At 42.3% G+C, this 26,877-nt stretch overlaps 1 protein-coding gene across 4 annotated transcripts in view; it reads right to left on the bottom strand.

Moving 5' to 3' along the window:
• Positions 1 to 26,877, bottom strand: part of relt (RELT TNF receptor) — a 178,389-nt gene that overhangs the window by 8,083 nt on the left and 143,429 nt on the right. For all 4 annotated transcript variants that reach the window (XM_084324734.1, XM_084324736.1, XM_084324733.1 and 1 more), the window contains 3 exons: positions 21,415 to 21,495; positions 9,287 to 9,365; positions 7,011 to 7,388 (listed from right to left, as the gene is read on the bottom strand). In XM_084324734.1, the coding sequence (XP_084180860.1) occupies positions 7,011 to 7,388; positions 9,287 to 9,365; positions 21,415 to 21,495 (538 nt within the window). The remainder of the gene's footprint in view (positions 1 to 7,010; positions 7,389 to 9,286; positions 9,366 to 21,414; positions 21,496 to 26,877) is intronic.

Raw genomic sequence — 26,877 nt, 5'->3', positions numbered from 1 at the left:
TGAGCGCCCCAACCAGCAAACCACCACCACCGGGCCTGGCCGCATCGTCGCCCGGTGTCGGGGAGATAAGCGAAGCTGTGCTCTTGGTCATGACCAAGCTACACGCAGACTCTGAGACACGCTTCGCTGAAGCACAGAAGAAAGTGTTGGCGGATTTTTGTGTCAACCTCCATCGTGAGATATCAGAAGAAATACGGCTGGCGGTAGTCCCGCTGATAGACAAGATGGAGTCGATGCACGCTGTCTCCTCGGCTAATGCTAACGAACTAGCCATGCTAACGACAGAGGTATCATTACAGGGCGAGAAGATGGTGGGTCTCGAGTCCGCCCTGCTGGCTAGGCAGGCTGAAGTCAACAAACTACAGTCGGCAATGGAGGAGATGCAGTCCCGGGATAGACGCCACAACGTCAGGATTGTTGGAGTACCGGAGGCCAGCGGTGAAGGCCGTCTCTCTGAGACCATGCCCGAACTGCTGCAGAAAATACTAGGAACTGACGTCCTCCCTTCGCCTCCTGTCTGTGAGTCGGCCTACAGGGCGGGCAGGTTTTCTCCCGGCGTGAACAAAGAGCCGAGGCCCATCATAGTCAAGCTGAACAGGCTTCAGCAGAGAGAACTCATCATGCGGTCGGCTCGTACCAGAAGGGGTAATCTGAGGCTTGGCGATCACAAAGTGGCCATTTTCGAAGACTTTACGCCGGAGGTTCAAGCACAGAGAGGCGAATACAAGGTGGTCCTGTCTAGGCTATGGAAACTAGGCCTGAGGCCCACGCTATTCGCTCCCGCGAAATTATCTGTGTTGGAGAAGGTCGATGGTCTGCGTTCATTTTGGTCGTTGGCTAAAGCGAAGGAATATCTCGCGGGGATACCCGAGACTGTTGCTTGATATCTATGTCGGGTGAGTGACTTGGCGGTGTGGGCCTATATACATTGATTAGGCCGACTATTCACAAATACTTGCTGTCATGCCCAGACACTCTAACTGTCCACTGCCCATCCAACTAGCGGGACTTCCCAATGACTTCTGTTACTTGCTAATGCTGACCTCATGATCGTACTTGTGTATCGCCTCTTTGGAAGCTAGCGAGCTAGCTGAACAATGTACATAACAAACTCTAACGTGCTATCCGGATTCATCACTAGCTCACGCGCTAGCCTCGGGCTAGCTAGCGGGCTGCGTCTATCGCCTGCGTGAAGTCGTTCGAGACCCGTTAATAGTGACGCACTTTGGTTGTTGTTGCTGTATAAGTGTGATCGGCTCGCACAATCCAACGGTGGTCGGGTCCTTAACTAAATTCTTGTATGCTGTTATTTTTATATCCATGCTGTTTTGAGCTTTGGGCTCCGGTAGGAGAGGATCGGTTGAATATGTATATTAACAAGATATGATAACAGGTTTTGTCAGATATTGCCTATTATCATCCCCTGGTTAATGAATGTGTTTGATTGTGCCTGATCAGAGGGACTGTTACAGATGTGCACTTTGACCATAACCCCTTTTTCCCCTTCTTATTATTGTCGTTGTTAAATGGCATTTGTTTGCACAATTTACCTGGAACCCGATCCTACCTTAGACTACCCGCTGGTATACTCTAATTTAATTTTGTTTTGGATTTTTCCTTTGTCCATTGGTGCTATAACATTGCGTCGTTGATGCGCAGACTCCGAAATAGATGGTTGCAGGGTTGATGTTGAGTTGTTATATAATAATGACTATATTTAAATTTATTTTTTAATTTCTTTTTTCCATTATAAGTTATCTCATGTTAAGTCCTAGGCTCACGGTGGTTTTCAACCGATATCTTTATTGAAACAATAGATGTTAACGGGTTGTGTCAGATATTGCCTATTACCATCCCCGGATTAATTAATGTGTTTAATGCTTTTCTTACATAGGTTATGTCATTTCAGCCGTTGTGCCTGATCAGAGGGACTGCTACAGGGGTGCACTTTGACCATAACCCCTTTTTTTCCCTTTCTTATTATTGTCATTGTTTAATTGACATTGTTCACACAATTTTGCACAATTAACCTGTGACCCGATCCTGCCTTAGACTATCGGCTGGGATGCTTTAATTTAATTTTGTTTTGAATTTTCCTGTACCCATTTGGGCTATAACATAGATGGTTGCAGGTTGATGTGGAGTTATTATTTAATAATGGCTATTTTTACCATTATGGTTGTCTCATGTTGGGGCCAAGGCTCAGGTGGTTTTCGACCGATATCTTTAATGAATTTTATTTTTATTATTATTTGTGTTTATTGGACTAGTGGGGGTTTACTCAGGGGTTTATCTAGAGGGGGGTTGGAGTGGGGAGCGTCTTATTGGATCCATGTCTCTAGTGGGAAGTGATAGGAAGATGACCATCCTCAGTGGATGGGGCATAGGGTGGGGACTGGAGAGTGGGTATAGGAGGGCTTATAATAGGACGGGTGGGTTAGGGTTTAGAGTAGAAGGAGGGGGGGTTGTAGCTGGGGTGGTATTTTTATGTGTTTTATGTACTGTTGTCTTATATGTGTGTAATTGTTCCTCCTCTGAACTCCTGGGATTGACCGTCTGGGCCCGCCTGGATCAGCGCCTCTGTACTCAGCCTGGCTGCACTGGTATGTTCTCTACGCATTTAGACAAGCTCGACCATGGCTAAATTGAATATTTTAATTTGGAACGCAGGAGGGCTTAACGCCCCACACAAGCGTGCCAGTGTCCTTTGGCTATTGAAGAGGAGAAATATTGACCTTGCTCTCCTTAGTGAGACGCATTTATTGGTAGGTGACGTGTCAAGACTGGCAAATCGGCAATATCACGTTATCTCCTCATCCTCAGCCGATGATAAGACGAAAGGAGTCGTCATAGTTACAAGACGTAACCTTGATATCAAAGTCCTGGATGTATGGTCGGACACGGAGGGAAGGATTACTATAGCAAAAGTTGAATTCTCGCATAGGAAGATGGCTATAATAGCATTGTATGCTCCTAACACATTTGATTCAGCGTTCTATAATACAATCACGAAGAATATGTTGGAACTTAATGGATACGCTCTCATTGTGGGTGGCGATTTTAATGCGTGCTGGGATGCGGAGATGGATTGGTCCGGGCCCTCTGAAACGAGCGACCAAAAACGGGCCTCTAAGGCCCTCAGGATGTGGGCCCAGGACACGGGGCTCACAGACCTTTGGCGCTTATCCAACCCCACCCTCAAAGATTACTCTCACCTGTCAGCCAGACACAAAAGCTTCTCTCGAATTGACTATGCATTCGCGTCCCCTAATATGTTTGATAGTTTCGATGTCTCATTGGTTCCCTTGGCTCTCTCAGACCACAAGGGGATTTTCCTTACGGCAACCTTTGGCAGGCTCTCCGCAAGAGCTCCCAGATGGCGTTTTAATTCGACCTTGCTAAAGAACGATGACTTCTGTTCTGAGTTCAGGAGTAAACTAGCTGAATTTTTGCAGATCAACGTTGGCACAGTAGAGGACCCTAGGGTCCTGTGGAACGCATTGAAAGGATTTATCAGGGGTCATGTCACACTATTTGCCTCCAATTTGCGAAAATCCCGGTCAAAAAAGCTAGAAGGATTGGAAACATTATATGCGGACCTATACGCATCCTTGCAAACTAACTATAGTGAACGACTAAACACACAACGTAAGATAATCAAAAAAGAAATAAACTCCATACTTAAACAACAGTCTGAGTTCTTGATACATAGGACAAGACAAAATTACTACTTTCACGGCTCCAGACCTAGCCATCTATTGGCAATGAAAATACGCTCAAATGATCATTTCTCGGATATCCCCTCGATCAGGACGAGCCAGGGTGCAGTCACTACTGATTCGAAAAAGATCAATGACACTTTTAAAGAGTTTTACTCACAGTTATATAGCTCAGAGGGTAATCTTGATGACTCTAAATTTGAATCGTTCATTGGCGGGCTTGAGATACCCCACATTTCTGAGGAAGAGGCCAAGGAACTGGGGAGACCGATTACTCTCGTGGAATTGAGGGAGACGATTGTTGAAATGCAGAGGGGTAAGGCACCAGGCTGGGATGGTATTCCACCCGAAGTGTATTTAGCTTTCTGGGACCAACTGGGTCCATTGATGCTCGATATGATCAATTACGCTATCGAACAAGGGGAGTTCTCAAGAGATGTCAATATGGCGTTGATTTCTTTACTTCTCAAGAAGGACAAAGATCCCAATGATTGTGGTAGCTATAGACCCTTGAGTCTTCTCGGGGCCGATTTAAAAGTGTTTGCCAAGGTGCTGGCCCGTCGCCTGCAGAGATTTATGTCTGTATTGGTACACTGCGATCAAACTGGTTTTATCCCGGGGCGTCTGGCTGCAGATAATCTTAGGAGGCTGTTGCATGTAATCGATAACAGTAAAGACAATACAACTCCATCCACAGTTCTGTCTTTGGATGCCATGAAGGCGTTTGACAGACTTGAGTGGTCATACCTGTGGAAGGTACTTGAGGTCATGGGTCTTGGGAAGAGTTTTATTCATATGATTAAAGTCCTGTATGCCTCGCCGTCTGCGATGATACTGACAGGCAAAAACTGTTCCACACTCTTTCCAGTCTCCAGATCTTCTAGACAGGGTTGTCCTCTGAGCCCAGGACTGTTCGCGCTTTCCCTCGAACCTTTGGCCCAATTTATTAGGCAATCGGAGGACATCGTCCCCATAATGGTCAATAATACTCCACACAAAATTGCTCTCTATGCGGATGACCTGCTGATTTTCATGGACGACCCCTCCCGGTCGGCCACAAAATTATTGAGGATAATCGACGACTTTGGTAAATTGTCAGGCTTTAAGATTAACTGGAACAAATCAGCCTGCCTACCTCTTAATGAGCTGGCCAAGGCGGTACGACTACCAGCTGATATCCCCATAGTAGAACATTTTAAATACTTGGGCATAGAGATATTCCCCACGCTGAACCAAACTACTAAGTACAACTTCACGGGTACTTATGATAAAATACGCCAGGATCTAGACAGGTGGTCGTCCCTTCCTAACTCCTTACAAGCCCGGGCTTCCATAATCAAAATGAACATCCTGCCTAGGATAAATTTTATTAGCTCAATGCTCCCCCTGCCCCCTCCAATAGACCACTGGCGCAAGGTACAATCGATGGTATCTAAGTTTATCTGGAATAACAAACGCCCGAGAATCAAAAGGGCTACTACTCAACGTAGAAAACAAGATGGGGGCCTCGCAATCCCTGATTTTAAACTTTATTTCTGGTCCTTTTCACTGAGACCTCTGATGTGCTGGCTAGACCCTGTAGAGGCTGTATCGTGGCGCTCCTTAGAAGCGGCGGCGGTATCTCCGCTAAGATTGCAGGATGTAGTGTACTCCACTGTCTCTATTTCGAAATGCCGGCTGAGGTATGGACCGATCATAACTCACGTGATCCAAACGTGGCGTAATGTACAGAGGTCATGTGGGGTTAAATGCCCATGGCACCTGGACTCTCCAATTTTTAATAACCAGCAATTACTTGTTGGGCACAAGCCGGTTAATATTCCTCAATGGCAAAGGAGGGGAGTGCATACTCTGGAGGATATTTATGATAAGAACGGCCTCCGTGCGTTTCAGGACTTAAGAGAATTTTATGATCTTCCCGGCGAGTCCTTCTTTCTTTACCTTCAACTAAGGTCAGCACTGAGGGCGCATGGCGTACCGTGGGCTCAAGCTTTGCACCCACACCCCTTCCTCAGGCTCATAGTGGACAGGACGACATCCAGAGGGTTTGTCTCAGACTTTTATACGCTCTTAATTCAATCCACGTATAAAAATTTATCATTGGATACAATCTGGCGTGTGGATATCCCGGAGTTGGACCCCGAGTTTGACTGGGATGATGTTTGGGCAAATGTGGCATTATCTTCCCGCAACCCCAATCACCAGCAAATTAATTTGAATTATATTCATAGGACCTATCTTACACCTAGGAAGCTATTTGCTATGGGACTGATAACCGACTCTCGGTGCACTTTGTGCTCTCAAAAGGCCACTGGCACTTATATGCATATGTATTGGGATTGCCCACCAGTGGCCCGTTTCTGGAGGTCAATAACGGACAAACTTTCAGATCTGTGTGGCTTAACTATCCCATTCACAGCTGTTACGCTACTCCTGAACGATATAACGACACTACCCGCGTCCGTACAACTGAAAAGGGTTGTCCTAGCGGGCGTCACAGCAGCGAAGAAGCTTATAGCAATGAGATGGAAGGAGCCTGAGAAGCTTACAATGATTAACTGGTCCCTAACTCTATTGGATGTGATTTATCTTGAGATATCCACGGCTCGGGTGATTGGGGTAGGGCAGGCTGGCATCGACCTGTGGTTCGCAGCAGCTGAGAAGGTAAAGACCGCCGTGTGCGGCTGAGCGGGGTTGGGGCGCTTGATCGGGGGGGTCCGGCGGTCTCTGGGGAGGGGGAGGAGGAACTTGTCTGTCTTGGTTTTTGTCTTGTCCTTCTTAACTTTGACTGGGGGGATTTTAGGGGGGGTTGATATTTAGCTATTCTGCGCTATATGTCCATTCACATGCCATCTCCCCAAGGGACTAATATTGGCAGACTGATTGACCTGTCAACCAACTTGGAGGAAGATTTTCTTTCTTCTTACACTTTACCTTCTGCGAGTTTGGCAGTCTTGAACATGTGTAAGGGACCTAGGCTATCTACAGTAAATCTGCGGCAACACTCTCGTAAACAATCTTTTAAGTCACTCCACTTTGTAAAGGTGGGGAAAGGTTGGCATGTTTGAAGACCTTTTGTTATTGAAGTAGCCATCTATATTTGATAGGTTGGACGCTGTTTCTTTTTCTTTTTGTCTTTATAATTTATTATTCTGTATTATTCTGTATTATTATTGGTTGTTATTCTCCTGTGAAGTTATGTTTTTTGTTACTGTGGTTATTGTGTTGTCTTGTTTCATGTAATTAATAATAAAAAATTTGATCAAAAAAAAAAGCTTATGGACCTCTCACCTCCCTACTGACAGCACCGTCATCCCTACAGGCTCCTTGTCTTTCATCTCCTTCTCTCCTTCTCCTCCTCTCCCCTGTGGTGTAGTGTATACTGGTGGGTGGGACACGGTGTCCACACAGACTCCACCCAGCAGGGGGCCCTTCTTCTCCTGGCCAGGAGGGTCCAGTGAGGGCAGGATGAGGGTCTGGGTCTTCACCTTCAGCACGTCCAAAGGGGGGATGAGGATCGGAGGCCATTTTCGCTGCGCGCAGCGGGAACAACAGTAGCCATGTTTAGAGGACAGACCGGACAGACCGGAGATGGTGTGGAGATGAGACTGATGAGGACACAGTCTGGGAAGAGACCCCAGCTGAGACAGAGGAGACAAGACTGGAAACCTAGGGGAGACACCGGGGAGGGGACGAGAAAGCAGAGAGAAAGGAGAGGAGAGAGAGAGGCAGAGGGGAGAGAGGAGAGGAGAGAGACAGAGATGAGGAGAGAGGGGGAGAGACAGAGATGAGGAGAGAGAGGGGGAGAGACAGAGGAGAGAAAGAGGAGAGGAGAGAGACAGAGGACATGATAGGAGAGAGAGGGGGAGAGACAGGGGAGAGGAGAGGAAAGGGAGACAGAGGAGAAGAGAGAAAGAGACAGATGAGAGGAGAGGAGAGGGGGAGAGAGAGAGAGGGGGGGAGAGACAGAGGGAGAGACAGATGAGGGGAGAGAGACAGAGAGGAGAGGAGAAAGAGAGAGATCAGATGTTACTACTGACCGACTGGTTGTGTAGCTTTCTATTGTTCTATTGTGTAGGTTAGAAAAACTCAATGCAACGACGGCCCCAGAGCTTAGAATGACCTGTAATAACCTCCCCCCACACACACACACACACACACTACATAGGCACACAAGCTTTGAGCTTTTGAGAATGTGTGTGTGTGTGTGTGTGTGTGTGTGTGTGTGTGTGTGTGTGTGTGTGTGTGTGTGTGTGTGTGTGTGTGTGTGTGTGTGTGTGTGTGTGTGCGTGCGTGTTCCGAATGTGCTAGAAGCTAAGGCCTGTAGCTAGAGCTAATTGAGTTTACCGGGATTGTTTCATATAGCAGCCTGTAGCTAGAGCTAATTGAGCTACAGTATTTGGGGTTGTTTCATATTGCATATTGATATAATTCATATTGTTACATAGTGCATGTGTTAGGCTGTTACACAGTGCATGTGTTAGGCTGTTACTTTAACATTCACCACTATTATATAATTATAACATCAATAGATACACTGTATACCGTATAATACATGTGGTAAATATGATAAAAACAGATTTGACTTAAAATGTACATTCCTTGTCAAGTCAGTAAATGTGAGATTTTTTAGGCCAATAATAAGGCTCTAATACAGTGCACAATACATTATATTCTAACTAGGGCTGTCAAAGTTAATGCTTTAATTGTGGAGATTAATTTAAATTATTTAAAGCATTAAAATAAATTAATCTAGATTAATCTATGGAGTGAAAAATCTTCAACGTTCTGAACTTTCAGCAGTATATTTGCTTGTTCTTTTTTTGCATTGACTCATGCACCTTTTTGAAAATCATCTGACACGAAGATGGAACACATTTTTGTTGTTAATATGATTTATATTACTGGTAGTTCATACAAGACATTATCGTCCTCTAAGCCAATCTGCACTTTAACATAGGCCTGGGTTGTTTTTATTTCTGTTAGCGCCGCGGATATAAGAAAGCGGTCTAGCTGAGTCAATGTTGATGGTTTTGTTGAACATTTGTATTTCACAGGAGAAACTCTATTCAAAGAAAGCTATTAAAATAGTCTTTGAATCTAAATATACTTTCTTTGAGTTGATTTTACATTAATTCCATGATTTTACTCAAGTAAATATCTGTTACAAGCTTCGGTCTTAAGTAGAAAAATGCTATTTTGTATCTAGATTAATTACAGAAAATTGTGAGATTAATTAGTTAATTATTGTTAATCTATTGACAGCACAAATTCTAACATATATGTATGAACCCTAACATACATATGTATATGTGTATGAAGTGAACCCTAACATATATGTATGAACCCTAACACATATATATATATGAACCCTAACATACATATATTTATATGTGTATGAACCCTAACATATATGTATGAACCCTAACATATGTGTGTTAAATATATATATGATCCCTTGCACTAAAGTACCATATAAACAGCCCATGTAAATAATATTATCAGTAGTAAGTCAATCCAAATGCGTGTGTCCGTGTGTGTGTGTGTGTGTGTGTGTGTGCTCTTACTTGATTGAGGAGGCTTTACAGATGGCCATTTGTTTACTCTCATACTCTAAGAGCAACTCCTCCAGTGCGGCTGCATTCTCTGTAACACACAAACACACACACACACACACACACAGATTAAGCATAGGCAATATTATGATAGGCTCAGAAATCAATGTAATAGCTCCAGTCAGCTCTTCTAAACCATATTAACTCTTTCTGCGCCAAAAACGACTATACTCGTGTTTCGTCGCCAGCGCTTGAGAGATCATTTGATCTTTTTCCTTTCTCATTCGGAGCTCCCTGGGTCTCCCTTGCACCGCTGCCTAGGGATGCACCGATCCGATATTGGTATCGGTATCGACCGGTATCGACCGCCGATATCAGTAAAATAGCTGGATCGGGTATCGGTAAAAAATTAAGATAATATCGGATATATATATATTTTTTTTTTATAAATACGAAATAAAATAAGAAATAACCATTCAGTACATTTATATCTATGTGTTGCCTTGTGTACATTTAGTTTCACTAAGTTAGGAAAGTAATGTTTTAAGTCAAGCCTGATGTTGCCTTGCACAAAAGAATGATCCCAGTCTCTTCCACACAGTGACAGTGAGGCATACAGTTTATTAATTGAATGAAGTTTATTTTCTGTCTTTGTTTACAACAAATCAAAAACACACTTGTGATCCTTTACAATTCTTAAAACCAAAATATATTTTAATATAAAAAAAGAACGTGGATTACATTTTTTATTTTATTTTTTAAACTTTTTTGGAAAACAAATTTCGACAATGGGTATCGGATCGGTATCGGTATTGACCGATACCCAAACCCAGGTATCGGTATCGGGACTGAAAAAGTCGGATCGGTGCATCCCTACCGCTGCCTACGTTAAAATTGCAATGACGATCGAATCCTGCCAGGTGGCAGTAGTGTGGGGCCACTTTAGTGTGGGGAGTGTCTGCAAGAACTCCTCCCCCTCAGAGGGAATCAGGACAGATCGATCGCTCTGAGATTTTATCGCCTCAAACCTATTGTTTCCCGTATACACGCATATACACATATACACGAGTAATCGCGATTGCGATGAGATCACTGGGAGTACCTTCTGACTAAGGTAAGGTCTATTCTATGTCTATTTTACCAAACCTAAAACATGTTTTTGTACCGATCACAGTGTCGTATTTTACCGGACCTAAAACATGCTTTTGGTAATGATCGCAGTTTCGGGGTAAGACGACCCCCCCCCCCCATTGATGATTTTGTGAAGACACATGTATATGGTATATATACCTTTGATTTTGAAGTATTTGGGGTTTCAGGCGAGCAACCCGAAAATAATGCCATAATGCCATAATGCATATAACGCGTCATATCTCGCGATCTATGAAAAAATACTGGATTATTTTGGAAAGGGGCGATGTTTAGCATGTAATAGGGCACAAACTACAGTATGTAGAAATTAACTGGTTAGTCAGTGATGGACTATGAACAAGGCCTGAGCCATACTATTGTCTCCATAGCTATAATACAGAACACATGATGGCTAAAATGGTCAATAATGCTGGCGCCATTGAGTAGAGATGGGAAAACAGCTGGGCGGTCAATGAGTTAAGCACTACAGTCTGATTTATGATAGGGCTAGGTTAGGATTACATTGTACATATGTATATACTGAACACTGTGTCTACGTACGTGACTTCTATTTTTACTTCTATTTTTACATGCTATACTATTTTATTTTATTTCATACTTATCTTTTGTCTAGCACAGTCTCTGGAGCGTAACAGAAAGAAGCATTTTGTATAAAAGTATTCTGTACTTCTGTATGACAACTATTAAAGAAACTTGAACTTGAAACTTGAAACTTGATTAAAGGTTAATGTGTGCTAGGGTTAAATGTTAGGGTTAAAGGTTGATGGCGTCCCGTGATGAAGACCGGGAGGATGCGACCCTATTTGCGCCGCCCCTGTGCCTCAAATAGATCCGCTATCAGCTCTATCTTTAATCTTTCAAAATGTTCAGTTGCTATCACTATCAGCTCTATCTTTAATCTTTCAAAATGTTCAGTTGCTGTCGCATGCACTTATCTGTGTTTTATTGCAACACTACTATCACCGACATCCGAGCTGTGGAGTCGAAGGCCCTCTGGGAGATAAGAGTGGCGAGCGGCTTCCCCCACCCCCAATCCCTACCTCCCCCACCCAGGACTTGGCTTGTGCACTCCCCCCCACCTCCCCCCCCCCTTCCTCTGCATTGGCGCTGCACTGTCGGCTGCCTCGTGTGAGGGATCACTCCCCCCCACCCCTTACAGCCCTGTAACAACCCCAACCCACTCCCCCCTCCTTCCATACATGGCGCTGCCTATGACGGCTGCCAGTCTGTTTGCGGTGGTGAATATGCATATGTTTATCTCAAGGCTCTGTACCATTATTACTATCTAAAATGTAATAATTGTGGAATCTTACTGTAATGAGCTGTATGTGTATGATCCAAGCGTCCTATGATCCTCATAGGAGCATAACAGAAAAAAGCATTCCATGTGAAGGTATTCTGTATCTTTGCATGTCAACTACCGGTAATAAAGAAACTTGAACTTGAAACTTGACATCTAAGAAGGGAGATCTCCTTCTAAGGTTTCTCTCCTCCACATTGCCTGTGGTGCATTTTTTTTGTCTGGGAGTGTTGCATTTATTTATTTTGCATTTATTTTAAATTTTTTTGACTTTATGGTGTTCTTGTTTTGTTCTTGACTTATTGTGATGTTGCTTCTTGACTTGTTTAAAGAAGACGTGTCCGGCCCATGGGGACATTAACGTGTGTTGCCGGGCCTTACAAATAAATGTTATTTGATTTGATGTATGCTAGGTTAAATGCTAGGGTTACTAGGGTTAAAGGTTGATATATGCTAGGTTAGGGTTAAAGGTTGATGTATGCTAGGGCTAGGGTTAAAGATTGATGTATGATAGGGCGGCGATTGACAGTAATGAGAAATTTTTGATAAAAAAAAGAATGTGTGTCTCTTATTACTCGTTACCATATACTGAGATCAGATCCTCTGAGAAGGACCTATAACCCTGATGTCTGAAGTCTGAAGTCTGAAGTCTGAAGCCTTTCATCCACACAGATGATGGCAATGTGCTGATTAAAGGGGAATGCCACCCATTTTAAGAATTCACCTACTGGATTGCACGGTGCTAATTGCACCCTTACTTACAATTCATTATGAATTGAAAATGGGGGACCGTGATGTAAACAAGACGAACGTCTTTCTCTGGTCTGCATCCCCTTAACAATTGTGTGTATTGAGCCGTACTGTATTGTACCCATTCTGCAATCTGTTAATACAATTTTCATTCAATCAATCACTCACGAATTGTAAGTAAGGGTGCAATTAGCACCGTGCAATCCATTCTTTGTGGATCTAGCCCTGTATGTTTTTCCTGTGCCCCAGGACAGTTCAGGCAATATTTGAGCACAAACCACTCTCTCCTAAAGCTAGAACCCTCCAATTTCTTGGAATTTAAGAGGCCAGAAAATGTTTGTGTAGCTCTTACACCCAACTTTTATGTTCTTGTGAAGTCAGATAGACCCATTCATCGTCTATGGAGCAGCACATTCCAGTGACATTACAGAATAGAGGGTTATCTCTCAGATATTTAGCTTCAGGAGAGAGTGGTGCATGTTCACAAATAGTGACTTGAACTGTCCTGGGACACAGGAAGAACATACTGATTGAACTGTCCTGAGACACAGGAAGAACATACTAACATGAAGCAGCTAGGAAACAGCTGGACCACTTTGACCGGCGTTGAACTGATTTTCTCCATGTAACAAGGGTGTCTGTCTGGTTGTGGACAACACCTCTTAAGTTACATGCGTTGCTATGGCGACTTAGCACCCGATTCAATGACATCATCATTAGTAGACAGTAGGGCTGTCCCCGACTAAGGATTTGGATAGTCGACTTTGATTGGCCAAAATTAGCCGATAGTCGACTATTAGTCGACTATGAACATTTAGTTTTTTTGAAAAGTATAATTTATTTTATTTTATTAAAAAAAATTATCATTCCATTTGGGCTGTGGGGGTGCTTAATGTTTGAAGGAGTCGACGGAAGGCTTCTTGTCCTCTGCAATTGGTCCACTGATGGATACATCTTGATATTTGTCTACTCTAGTGTGTTCATTAGATGGGTGAAATCCTCTTTCAGTGCCTCTGTGCCTGTTTTCTTAGGCAGTTAGCCTCTGCTATGCGTGCCATTAGCGTTAGCCACGCTTCTAGGCCTCTTTTCTTTTGGAAAGAATGATAAAAAAGAAAATTATAATATATATATATTTTTTTTGCATTCGACTAAGAGGTTGGCAGTCGACTACGGCTCCTTTCGATCGATTAGTAGACTATTCCCAAAGCAAAGGACCCCCACTATTATAGGAGGTACAAATATTTGAATTTCTTTTTAATAACAATTATACTTTTTCTTTTTTATTTATTTATTTATAAATGGAAATGTATGGTTGAAACATGCAAACGTTCAAACGCACACACACTAATAAGCATTGGAGGCTTTTAACCAGGGCCGGACTGGGGAAATCATTCAGGCCAGGAAATATAATGCGAAATATAGCCTCAGTCAGGCCACTTTTTAAAGTGGGGGGTCTTTGTTACAAAGACTTCATTTCCTGCATTCTGGTGCAGGATTTCTTTTATTTGTACCCTTTAAATGCCAGTGTTTGTGATGGCATCACAAATTATTGTTAAAAAACAGGCTAGCATAATGTATGATTAGCAACAACACTGCTTTTGATGGATTTTCTGTTTTTTGTAATGTCAGATTGAAAATAATACAATGTTTTATTCAACTTCAGCCCTGATCATAACACCACATATTCATTTGATAATTCTAACCCTTTAAATGCCAGTGTGTGTGATGGCATATATTTGCAATATATCAAATGCAAAGTAGATTTTTCTGGGGGGGATTATTACAGGCTAGCATGTGTCAATGATTAGCAACAACACTGATTTTGAGTTTTTTGGTAAGGGTCCCGCCTCCACCAATCACATGCGGCTCCCTTTGTGTGTGTGTGTGTGAGCAAGAGAGAGAGAGAGATAGTTCTCCAACTTGTGTGAGTTGCAGTGATCTCCTGGTTGTTCCCCACCTAGGTTATCTAACTATTGCGCCGCTGCAACTAGAAACAATGGCCTGGCCTGCTTCTAAGTTCAGTGGCCTGACTGCATAAAAAAAATTAAATAAAAAACTTTTTTTTGGAATTCATTTTTTATTTTATTTTTGGAAATCATCTGGCGACCCCCCTGGGGGTCGCGACCCCCACTTTGGGAACCACTGGACTATTCGACTAATAGGGGTCAGCCTAGGGCTGGGCGATATGGCCTCTAAATGATATCGCGATATTTTTTGGCCATATCACGGTACACGATATATATCGCGATATTTTGACATTTGCTCTAAAGCACTTACAAATTCTTGATTTAACCCTTTGATGCATACAGTCACGCCAATATGATGATTATAATAAGTCCCTGCAACATATGTTTGCATTATTAAACCATGTAGATGCTTTAAAAAATTATTAAATGAAAATGTACTAAGAGTAGTGAAGGAAATCGAGGTTTTTCAATGTATGTAATGTATATATTGGGGGAGATGACAGCATCTAAAGGGGCCAGGTCAGAGAGGTAGATGTGCATGGTTGTGGTGGTGGAGGCGGTCAGAGAGAGCGAGAGGCAATGTATTCAGCAGCAGACTAAGAGAGCCCAGGGCTTCAAGGTCACTTAGCTTGTTAAACATACACACTGATAGGGACGGAGAACAGTGCAGGAATGGTCAGAGAGAGAGAGTTTGACATTATTAGAAACGGCAGTTTAATGTGTGTTAAAGGTTAAAAGCAGTTGCCATGGCAGCGTCACATAGTAACGAGGAAAGGGGGGCAGGGCCCCCGTTGCTAGGGCGAAGACGTTATGATGTGAGTGTCTTCCGCGTATGAGTTAGATCTAGACACGAAGCTGACGCGAGCGGACGTTGATCAGAGACTTCTAAACGGCTCCCTCCTCCCCTCGCAAGGGGGGGGGGGGGGGGGGGAGGACTGACGTGGCACGACAACCATGAAGGCTTTTGGATAACAGCTAGGCCGCGACGACCACCGAGCAGGGTGAAAGGAGAGATCATTAGAAAAATGTATTTAGTTTTCTTCCAAATACTTTTCAAGGACAATACAGAATTGGTTTCCATCTGATTACGAAGCTTTGTTTATGGAATAAACAACGTTTTCCAAGAAAGGTATTACGCTGTCAAGTGTCGAATTCTTACGAAGGTGGTGAATTATTATGATTACGGATTGCATTAAAGGGGAATGACAAAGATTCTACAGCCAGTATGAGAAGACGTCGGAGAGATAAAACACAACGCAGAGTCAACGGATAAAGAGGTGATAACTACACAAGCCAACAGATGAAGAGGTGATACTGGCTGATTGATTGAAACAGTTGGTGCCTTACGCCGGATTTTGATTAAAGATAACAACGGAAAAATACTTTTCAATGGGGCGACAGTGAACAACAGCCAGCGTGTGGGAGAATCATGAACTCGAGCCAAGCCAGCAAGCAAGGCCAGCCAGCCCTGGGAGAGAGTCGAGTCGAGCGGTCATGAGGCGCGAGCAACCAGCGCTGTAGGAGAAAGAATGTGAGTTCACTTGCACCCACGGTTGTTGATCTTTAAGCCAAATAAAGAACAAATATGTACATCCGTAAACATAATTAGCGACAGAGAAGCCAGCTGTAATAATTAGTGCTGTCAGGTGATTAAAAAAAGTTATCTAATTAATTACAGGATTTGTAATTAATTAATCGAATTAATCGCATTTTAATCGCATAACCATTTTATGCCTGATATTCTATATTCTATAATCATATTTCAAATTGCATGTGTCCGGATGGCATAATTCAGTACTGTATCTACAAAACCTTTTGTTTAATCATCTTCCATCTATTAATTTGCTTAGATTTTTCAGGTCTGGTCAATTTGAGCATGGTGTTATTCACAGTCAAAGATAAAAAAAAGTATTGATATTCTCATTTGGTTCATTACAATTTACTCAAAATAAAAATGTCATTCAATCAATCACCGCGCAGATTGATTGATTGAATGAAAATGTTATTAACAGATTGCAGAATGGGTACAATACAGTACGGCTTTTTCAATTCATAATGAATTGTAAGTAAGGGTGCAACTTGCACCGTGCAATCCATTCTTTGTGGATCTAGCCCACAGTATTTCTGACAATGGGAATACATTCCCTGAGATTCATAGATGTCCCTAGAATCAGACAAGAACATGAAATTGGACCATATTAAAAAAAAAAAATCTGTAAATGTGTATTCTACATTCTTATGGAATGAATGATACAAAAGAAATTATAAAAAAAAAAAAAAATTGTAATACAGTTTGAGTTAATTTCCATAACGCGATAATTTGCTGTGTAATTAATTAATCTAATTAACGCGATAAACTGACAGCCCTAGTAATAATATGAGAAAGACAAACAGAGATAATGAGTACTGTGGCGGGAGAGAGGCAGAGATGCAGAGTGTTGTTTTGAAAACCGAGAGATCTTATCTACAGACAAACAAAATAGTGGAGTACATAAGCCACTGTGTAGCTGTGATTTTCGGGGCTTTGAAGAGTTTCCAGCAGGGCATGCAGTGTTTCATCTACAGAGAATGAAAACAAAACCGCCACAGACGGCACCAAAGTGAAATTATTGCAGAATGAGTGTAAAGGGAGGTGGAAGAGAGAGAAGGGACGGCTAAAACCAGACGAAAAAATTGTTATGGCGGGACTGTTATGACAAGACCGTCGCCTGAGACGGCTCACCTTAGACTGGTGCGGTGGTCTCAAGACGGCCGGAATTTGTTATAACAGGAGGAGAGCTGAATGATGGGGTCTGCCTTAAAATGTGCAGTATGTCATCAATCGAGCAGGAGTGGTTATAAATGAATTTTGTCTGAGATAGTGTCCTTTTTAGGTAGATAGACAACAGAGTGGAGCTGTAGTGGTCTTATCTATAAGGTGGAATGTCAACAAGAGCCACATACAGATCCGTGGCTGCGACTGAGTAGTATGAGGAGACTGCAGAATCGTATGAGCGAGATAAGATGAGAAAAAGCAGTTTCGGGCCTACGGAGGAGGAAGGGATAACGAGGCACAGAGACAAGATGGCCGCAAGGCTCCACGAGGAGGCTAACAGGAACTAGAGACCAAGGAGAGACACGTCAGCTAAAGTACTCTAGACTGAGTTGGCCGCCATCTAGGGGTGGGAGTGGGGTAATGCAGGCAAATATTTGAAGATGGATATCTGCTACCATCTAGTGGCAGAGAGTGGTCTCTGCTACCCTTTTAGTGAATCGGCTGCCATCTAGGGGTGGGAGTGCGGGGAGTGATTCCAGATTACTGAACCAAGTAAAAAATGGGTAGATTATTAGTATTATAATAATAATAATAATAATAATAATAATAATAATAATAGTGATTCCAGTCAGATATTGGAACATGAAGAGTGAATATTATGTGTGTATACAGGGGGCAGGGAACCGAGAAACTGCTTATGTGTGTATACGGTGTTTAGGGGCAGGGAACCGAGAAACTGCTTATGTGTGTATACAGGGTTAGAGGCAGGGAACCGAGAAACTGCTTGTGTGTATACACGGTGTTATGATGGAGCGACGGACTGCTCCGGAGCGACGGACTGCTCTGTGTTGTTGTTTAGAGCGATGGACTGCTCCGGAGCGACGGACTGCTCTGTGTTGTTGTTTAGAGCGACGGACTGCTCCGGAGCGATGGACTGCTCTGTGTTGTTGTTTAGAGCGACGGACTGCTCCGGAGCGACGGACTGCTCTGTGTTGTTGTTTAGAGCGACGGACTGCTCCGGAGCGATGGACTGCTCTGTGTTGTTGTTTAGAGCGACGGACTGCTCCGGAGCGATGGACTGCTCTGTTGTACAGTATGTTAGAGCGACGAACTGCTCTGTTGTATGTTAGAGCGACGAACTGCTCTGTTGTATGTTAGAGCGACGAACTGCTCTGTTGTATGTTAGAGCGACGAACTGCTCTGTTGTATGTTAGAGCGACAAACTGCTCTGTTGTATGTTAGAGCGATGCTCTGTTGTATGTTATTAATATTATATTATTGATGGACACGTTAATTAAATAGAGTTTAATCATACAATGGATTAAATAAGAACTTCACAGAGAGATGAGGTGCAGTTAATTAACGAGGTTAAGGTGGAAAATAACGAGGGAGTTTGATTTCCAGTTGCGCCTTCTCACACCTGATAAATAGGCAGGAGTTTTCAGAGGACACGGTCACCAGAAAGAACTGGCGTGCGCGATCGCGCTGGGGGCCAACCATGGGACGAAGATAGGGCGCGGAAGTGGGTATCGGTAAGCTGCTGGTGTCGCGACGGAAGACGACAACAGGGAACCGCCCTGTAGGACAGATCTGGGTGTTGAGAAGGTGGTAGACTAGTAGATAACGAGCGCCATTGGCTGTATGACACTCACAATGTCAACACAGTCTGAAAGGGCGTGGCCATGGCAGGGGCTTGCAGAGAAAATATATATAGAGAACTGGAGAGGACAATATGGAATGAGCTGCAAGTCCAAAGCCATGATATAATGGAAAACACAAAGGAAGATTGTGTACAGAAGACTGCTGGTGTTGTTTTTTTGCTTTCAGAGTCCGGAGACGACCGATAGCGAAAGGGAGGACCATCGACAGCAGTGGAGACGGCCAACGGGGCGGAGTCCAGCGGTCGCAGGCGGTGTTGCCCAGGGGAGGACGAGGCAGACATCTGGGGGGCTTTCCTGCGGAGACGCTGTTTTCGAGGCATTTTGAAACAGATATCATGGTTTTTTTTTATTGTTGAATCATGAACAAAACAGGGACTTCCTTCCAGAGTTCATCAAGAGAGAGACAAGACGACAATGTGAAGTCCTGTGTATTCATTGAGAAACCAAGTAGTTTGTTGATTCTGACAGTTGTTTGAAGAATCAAAGGGGGGAGTGAAGGAAATCGAGGTTTTTCAATGTATGTAATGTATATATTGGGGGAGATGACAGCATCTAAAGGGGCCAGGTCAGAGAGGTAGATGTGCATGGTGGTGGTGGAGGCGGTCAGAGAGAGAGAGGCAATGTATTCAGCAGCAGACTAAGAGAGCCCAGGGCTTCAAGGTCACTTAGCTTGTTAAACATAAACACTGATAGGGACAGAGAACAGTGCAGGAATGGTCAGAGAGAGAGTTTAACGGCAATTTAATGTGTGTTAAAGGTTAAAAGCAGTTGCCATGGCAGCGTCACATAGTAACGAGGAAAGGGGGACAGGGCCCCGTTGCTAGGGCGAAGACGTTATGATGTGAGTGTCTTCCGCGTATGAGTTAGATCCAGACACGAAGCTGACGTGAGCGGACGTTGATCAGAGACTTCGAAATGGCTCCCTCCTCCCCTCGCAAGGGGGGGGGGAGGACTGACGTGGCACGACAACCATGAAGGCTTTTGGATAACAGCTAGGCCGCAACGACCACCGAGCGAGGTGAAAGGAGAGATCATTAGAATAATGAATTTAGTTTTCTTCCAAAGACTTTTCAAGGACAATACAGAATTGGTTTCCATCCGATTACGAGGCTTTGTTTATGGAATAAACAACGTTTTCCAAAAAAGGTATTACGCTGTCAAGTGTCGAATTCTTACGAAGGTGGTGAATTATTATGATTACGGATTGCATTAAAGGGGAATGACAAAGATTATACAGCCAGTATGAGAAGACGTCGGACAGATAAAACACAACGCAGAGTCAACGGATAAAGAGGTGATAACTACACAAGCCAACAGATGAAGAGGTGATACTGGCTGATTGATCGAAATCTAACAGTAGTCTTAGTAGTACTGACACACTAATAAAAAATGTATTTACATCTAAGACAATTTATATAAAAACTCTTGGGTGCCTAAGACTTTTGCACAGTACTGTTTTCTATCCACTTTAGCCAAACACACACACACAGATATATATATATATATATATGTATATATATACACTACTGTGAGATAATTATAATCACACACAAAGGGATAATGGCTTATAGCTGACTTAATGATTTTAGAATATTTCAGATAATTAAATGTTTATATCATCACCTATCCAGTTAGTATTTATACTGTAACGTTTGGCTACTTTAAATCATTGAATGTAGAGAGAGAGCGAGAGAGGGTGAGAACGCGTCAGAAGAGAGCCAGCCCCCCCCCCCCCCCCCCCCCGGATTTTGTTTTAGGTTCGCGTTTTGAGCGTATAAGCTGCCGTAGGCGATGATGTCACACTCGAACGTCAACAGGAAGAGTTTAACACACGGAGATTGAAACTGGATGCCCAATATAAAGAAACGAATAACCAATAAATATGAAGTTATCTTTAAACCTCTGTCAAGGGTCGTCAATATAACCCACCCCCTTTCCTCACGAATGGAACTAGTGTCGTGGAGTCGCTTTGATCGCTTTCAGGGTTAGCAGCTAACGCTAGTTAGCTTAGCCTATTTATGGTATAACTTAGCAGCTAACGTTAGCCCATTGCTTGCGTCAATTATATTGCATGTCACTGGTCTATAGAAATAAATGCATTCGAACAAGAAACCAATGTATAGACATAGCAATGTCAAAAAAAAATGCCAGGCCTAATGCGAGCCAGGGAAGTCTTGGGCTTGTAACGTGGCTCCATCTCAAAGTTTTAGGGTTAGCAGCTAACGCTAGTTAGCCTAGTCATAGGATGAGTTATCAGCTAACGTTAGCCCATTGCTCGCGTCAATTAAATTGCATGTCATTAAAGGTCTGCGCTAGTCTGGCTAATGAAATTACAATTGCATGTCATTGAAGGTCCGCGCTGGTCTGTCTATAATGAAATGAGAGGAAAGCTCTGCGCTAAAGCAAGTCTCATCTCAGCCGCGACGTGACACAACATATACTCGATGTTCACGATATAGTAATTTACTACATCGCATGTAGAACAAGCCGCGATACATGGAGTATACTCGATATATCGCCCAGCCCTAGGTCAGCCCTAGTGGACAGTAGCCTACCTTTCTTCTCTGTGATCAGTCGTACCAGGACACTGATGGTGTCTTCGTTAGCATCATCTGGGATGTAAGGACATCCGTTACCTGGGAGACAGAGGGACAGAGAGAGACAGAGAGAGAGGGAGAGGGAGGAAGAGAGAGAAAGAAAGGGAGGGGGGAGGGGGAGAGGAAGAGAGGGAGAGGAAGAGAGAGAGGCAGAGAGATAGGAAAGGCAGAACATTTATAATTAATATAATGTGACACAACTGTATCTACAGTTATCTCTGTTCATCATTCTACTGCGGCGCGGTTGATTGCTGTTCTGTTATATACCACCAGGAGGCGCAAAACCTAACAGAATGCTGTGATGTCTGATCCCGATTTGCAGCATTGATAGGATAACAACAGCGCTTCAGAAATAGGTCTCGAAAGCCATAGCACACAATGAAAAATATTTATATCAATTTGACATTCATAATTGATGATGATGAAGTTAAGACAACCTTTCTCTAGGCTTTTGAAAATGTAGGGGAGCAGCCGAGATAAATCGCTGATCGAAGCACAACTTTCCAAAAGATTATTACTAATATTTCCCAAATTAAGATACAAGATCATCATGAAATATTATTTCACAAACCCTAATTTAAATATATGAATTGAAAATGGAGGAGGGGAGAAACTGTCCATGTTGCGCCGTTCCACTTGTCATCATCTATACACGTTTTATTTATCATTTGAATTTGATGATAAAATCTAAATATTCTGAAAGCCCATTTTGTTTGCAACTAGCGAAGCATAAATAAATGGATAGATTATAAATAGAGCAGTGGAATATACTGGCATCATCCTGTTGTTTGCGGAGATAACCATTTATATCCCTAAAATTGGATACTTGTCATGTCTCTCAGAGCTCCACCATAAAAATCCTTGGAGTAATTTTTTATTCCTCCCTTTCATGTAATACACATATTAAAAAGGTCACCAAAATTGCCTTCTTCCATCTCCGTAATATTGCAAAAATTTGCCCTATTTTAACTCTGGCCGACACTGAAACCCTAATTCATGCATTTGTCTCATCACGTCTAGATTACTGTAATGAGCTTTTTTCAGGCCTACCTAATTCTTTTTTTCCCCTGCACCATTTCAGGAAAACAGTAAAAAACATTGACCATGACAGAAAGTGTATAAAGGTGCTGAGTAGAGGCAAGAGACCCAGATGGGCCTATACGGGGCCTCAACTCATTAAATCATTGGATTAACTGTTTCAGCGCCAACCACGAAAAAAGTCGGGTTAACTCGCCATCGCTTGAGCGCCAATCACGAGAAAAGTCGGGTTTTAATCGTTATTTCTTTTATTCGCTATATCCATTCATTTTTCATCCATCCAGCCTGATGTTATCATTGGGAATGGGTCTGAACTCGCAAAAGGCCAATACCGCCGCCTAACGCCTTGCGGCCGGTATTGCACATCATTGGAATCCCTCTGGCTTGGGCTGTACACTGATCTAAGAAGTCCGGTCCAGGTTTTCCTTCTCGGGCAAGAGTAACATTTATAACACATGGACTGGGGGACACTGGAGCAGCGTGGATTTGTGTGTTTTGGTTGAGAAACATTGGAGCAATAAACGCAATCAATATTTGGAATGGCGATCAGGAATTGGATTAATCTTTTTGCAGTACATCAGATGTGAGGTAAGGACTCTATGTTACCAATCTCGGGTTAATCCGATGTTTCTTTCGTAACGATCACAAGTGTCTGTGTGTGTGTGTGTGCGTGCTGTTGGCGCCGACCAAAGCACGGAGGGGCGACTTTTCAGCCCCCGCTTCCGTGCGCGCATGATGAAACATATAATACCGATAACCTAGCGTTTATTTCAGAACGATTCATAAATCAAGCGACAAATGGCACGATTTCTAAGAAAATACATTGAAGCGCCGTTTGCTGGGGTTATTGGGATTCGACAGGATCACTCTAAAATTATACTCATATTCACCACGGTATAAAACGGACAATCGACGTGTTTATTAGATCCATAGCTATAATATTTAATATAGTTTTAGCACTCGCAAACACCGCCATTATCCCATTGAAAAGAGCGCTGGCATTCTTACCACAAGGTAAACAGCGACCTCTAGGTGCGGAATGAGTTAAAAAAAAAAAAAAAAAAAAAAAGTAAAGTGAAATAAGTTCATAAAACAATTTTCATAATATTAAGATAATAATAAGATAATAATAATAACAATAATAATAATAATAATAATTCATTTATTTTGTATAGCGCTTTTCTAAGACCCAAAGTCGCTGACAATAGGCAAAAAAGAAACGAAAACAAAGAAACAGAACCATAGGGAAACGGAGGACAATAAGAATACACAGGAAACATAAAACCACGAGTAACGGATAACAAATACGGGAGTGAGTAGGGGAGACAGTCGGGAGGAGAGTAAGGGAAAACCAAGGGGGTTGGGGGGGGCAGGAGAGGAGAGAACGTGGGGCAGGGGGAAATGGTGGCGAGTTGGAGGAGGGTGGTTATGGGTAAGGAATAATCAAAGTAATAATAATAATAATAACAAAAACAACAACATTAATAATTAGTCTAAACAAATGAACATGAAACTGTAAAACAAAGTGACATTAATGGTTTTATGAGATTGAAGCTATTCATTTAACAATGGATATTTAAGCTTGGATTTGAATGATGAAATAGATGAGCAAATTTTTATTATGGAGGGTTTTGAATTCCAAATAGTAGGACCTCTAAATCTTATACTGAACTGACCTAATGTTGTGCGGAAGAAATTACGATGAATATTGTTTGATTACCTTGTTGGATATGAATGAATACTGGAGTTTGATATGAAAAAATTATGGAAAACAATAGGAAATAAATCTAAATTAAAAGTGCAGTTAAACATAAAAATACATATCTGGTATACATTAATATCAAAGATTGATAGTATTTTAAGTTGCTTAAAAAGAGGCGCAGATGGTTCAAGGTGATTAGAAGTAGTGGCAAGCCTTATGAATTTCTTTTGCAATATCAAACGTTTATGAAGAGAAGTAGGAAAAGTACTGGCCCAAATAATATTAGAATACGATAAATATGGGTATATCAAACTATAATAAAGTGTCGAAAGACAGGAGCGATTCACAAGAGAAGAAATCCTTCTAATAATGCCATATGTGACCCAGTCTGGTGATGATGCCTACAAGTCGCCAGGGTGAAATGACAGATAGACACAATAAAAAAAGTTTTATTTTTTTTGTGTGTTTTATTTATTTTTTATATATAACTACAGTTCGAGAGTTGAAGAACATATTTAGTACAACAGCGAACAGATATAATAACTCTAATTGTAAGAATTCTGTGTTTAAAAAAGGCTGTTTTGAAACACAGTTTGTGCTCTCCACAGAGGAGAGGTGGGGGCTGGGTTTATCTTTGCATCTGAATAGAGCTGCGCGTTGGGATTCAGATTCACTGAGCCAGGTAAAGGCATTCACACAGAGAGAGTCATTAACGTTAACGATGGACGCATTCAGGTGAGGGTAGTTGTCCACGCCCCCCCCCCCCAAACTAGCTGAAGTGTGAACATCTTTGAGAGGCATTTTCTCCCCTTGAGTATTCTAGACAACAGACTGTTTTACAAGATTTAAATGAATATATGATATTCAAAACATTCTCAGATTTCAAAGTATGACACATCATTTGAAAGCTTACATTCTGTACTTTCACAATCTGGAAAAATCTGGAAAATGGAGACATGTCGGCACAAACCCTGGACTCTGTCACATATGATTTCATAACTTTTTAGCAAACTAGCTCAATATTATTTTTCCATATAAGGCCTTCATCAACAATGAATTTAGCATGTGACACCTGTTTAATTTCAATATCAAGTGTCAAAAATCTTCAACTTGTGCAAAATGCGGCTGCACGGATACTAACTTAAACTAGAAAATTCTATCATATCAAAAAAGTGTTACTCCTCACTTACAAAATGTTTAATGGGCTCGCACCGCTGTATCTATCCGATCTCATTTCACGATACTCGCCCGCTCTACCTCGGCCTGTTCTGGGTGGTTCTCCTGCCCCCCCGGGGAAAATGGCCTTGAGCCATCGTCTTGTATCTCATCCTGTATACTAGCGTTTGTAGTCCTCTGCCTCTTTGTTCTTGGGTCATAATTTGCTTGTGTACTTTGATTCTATTGCTACTATGTATGCATATTTATATTCTTATTACATGTATCTATTGCTCCCATGTCTGCCCACTGCAAACATGGGAACTCTCTAACCACTGTCACTGTCTCACTGTCTCTCTGAGTCATTGACTCAAGTGTTAGAATGTCATTATACAGAGTGCGTCTCGTGGTGATGGCCAAGGTTGCAGTGTTCTACCCCATAATTGGTTATGAGCACCATTGAGATCATGGATCAGCTATTCAGCTTCATACCGTCTTCTGTCCGACCTACAACGTCTAAACCAGTGTTTCTCAACTGGTGGGTCGCGACCGAAAAGTGGGCCGCGGGGCCATTTTGAGTGATGTGTGTGTAAAAAAAAAAAAAAAACTGGGAGATTTAAATATCAACTGGTATGCAAATCAATGCCCAATGAAAAATAAATGGTTTCATTAATCCATGCTTGTAATTTGTCACAGATGATTTCTCAGCCAACCAGAGTCTTTACTAACAGGGCTGGCCATACAACTGCCACGTGCATTGACCATATTTACACAAACGCTCCTGAGCACTAAACCAATTGTTCTACCTGTGGGGTTTAGTGACCACAACATAATTGCAATTACCAGGAAAACCAAAATCCCTAAATGTGGTGTCAAAATCACATACAAAACAATGTATAAGAAATTCACTTCAGAATGCTTTTTGCATGATGTCAGAAATATAGACTGGACAGAGGTGTATACAGCTCAGGAGCCAGAGGCTGATTTACATATTTTTATGAACAAATTTAGGAGTATTGTTGACAAAAGGGCACTGCCAGATCCAGACCGGCTCCGTGGCTGAATGAGTTCTTAAAAAAGCTCATGAAAAAAAGAGATGATGCCAAATCATCACTAGCAAAGTCAGGCTCTGTGGAAAATAGGTTAAAATATTGCTATTTGAGGAACCAGGTGGCAAAACTGATTGAAAAAGATTATTATAAAGGAAGAATAGATGCCACTAAATATGATGGCAAAGAACTTTGGAAAACCTTAAATGAAATAATGGGGAGGAAGGAAATTGGCAGCCCCTCCTTTGTAGAATCGGGTGGAAGGTTTTTAACCAAACCATTAGATATAGCTAATTATTTTAATGATTTTTTTTTATAAACAAGGTCAATGCACTAAGGCAGAATATGGTCCTCACTGACTCCAACACTTTTGAATTTATAAGGAAAAATATAATGTGGAGTAAGAGCTGTACATTCCAATTTAGCAGTGTGGAGAGGGTGTGGTGAGCAGGTTGTTGAAGGCCCTTCCCGAACATG

Source organism: Notolepis coatsorum, assembly GCF_963971535.1.
Source record: "Notolepis coatsorum genome assembly, chromosome: 1".
NCBI classification, from domain to species: Eukaryota; Metazoa; Chordata; class Actinopteri; order Aulopiformes; family Paralepididae; genus Notolepis; species Notolepis coatsorum.
This window is presented reverse-complemented; position numbering and strand designations above follow the sequence as displayed.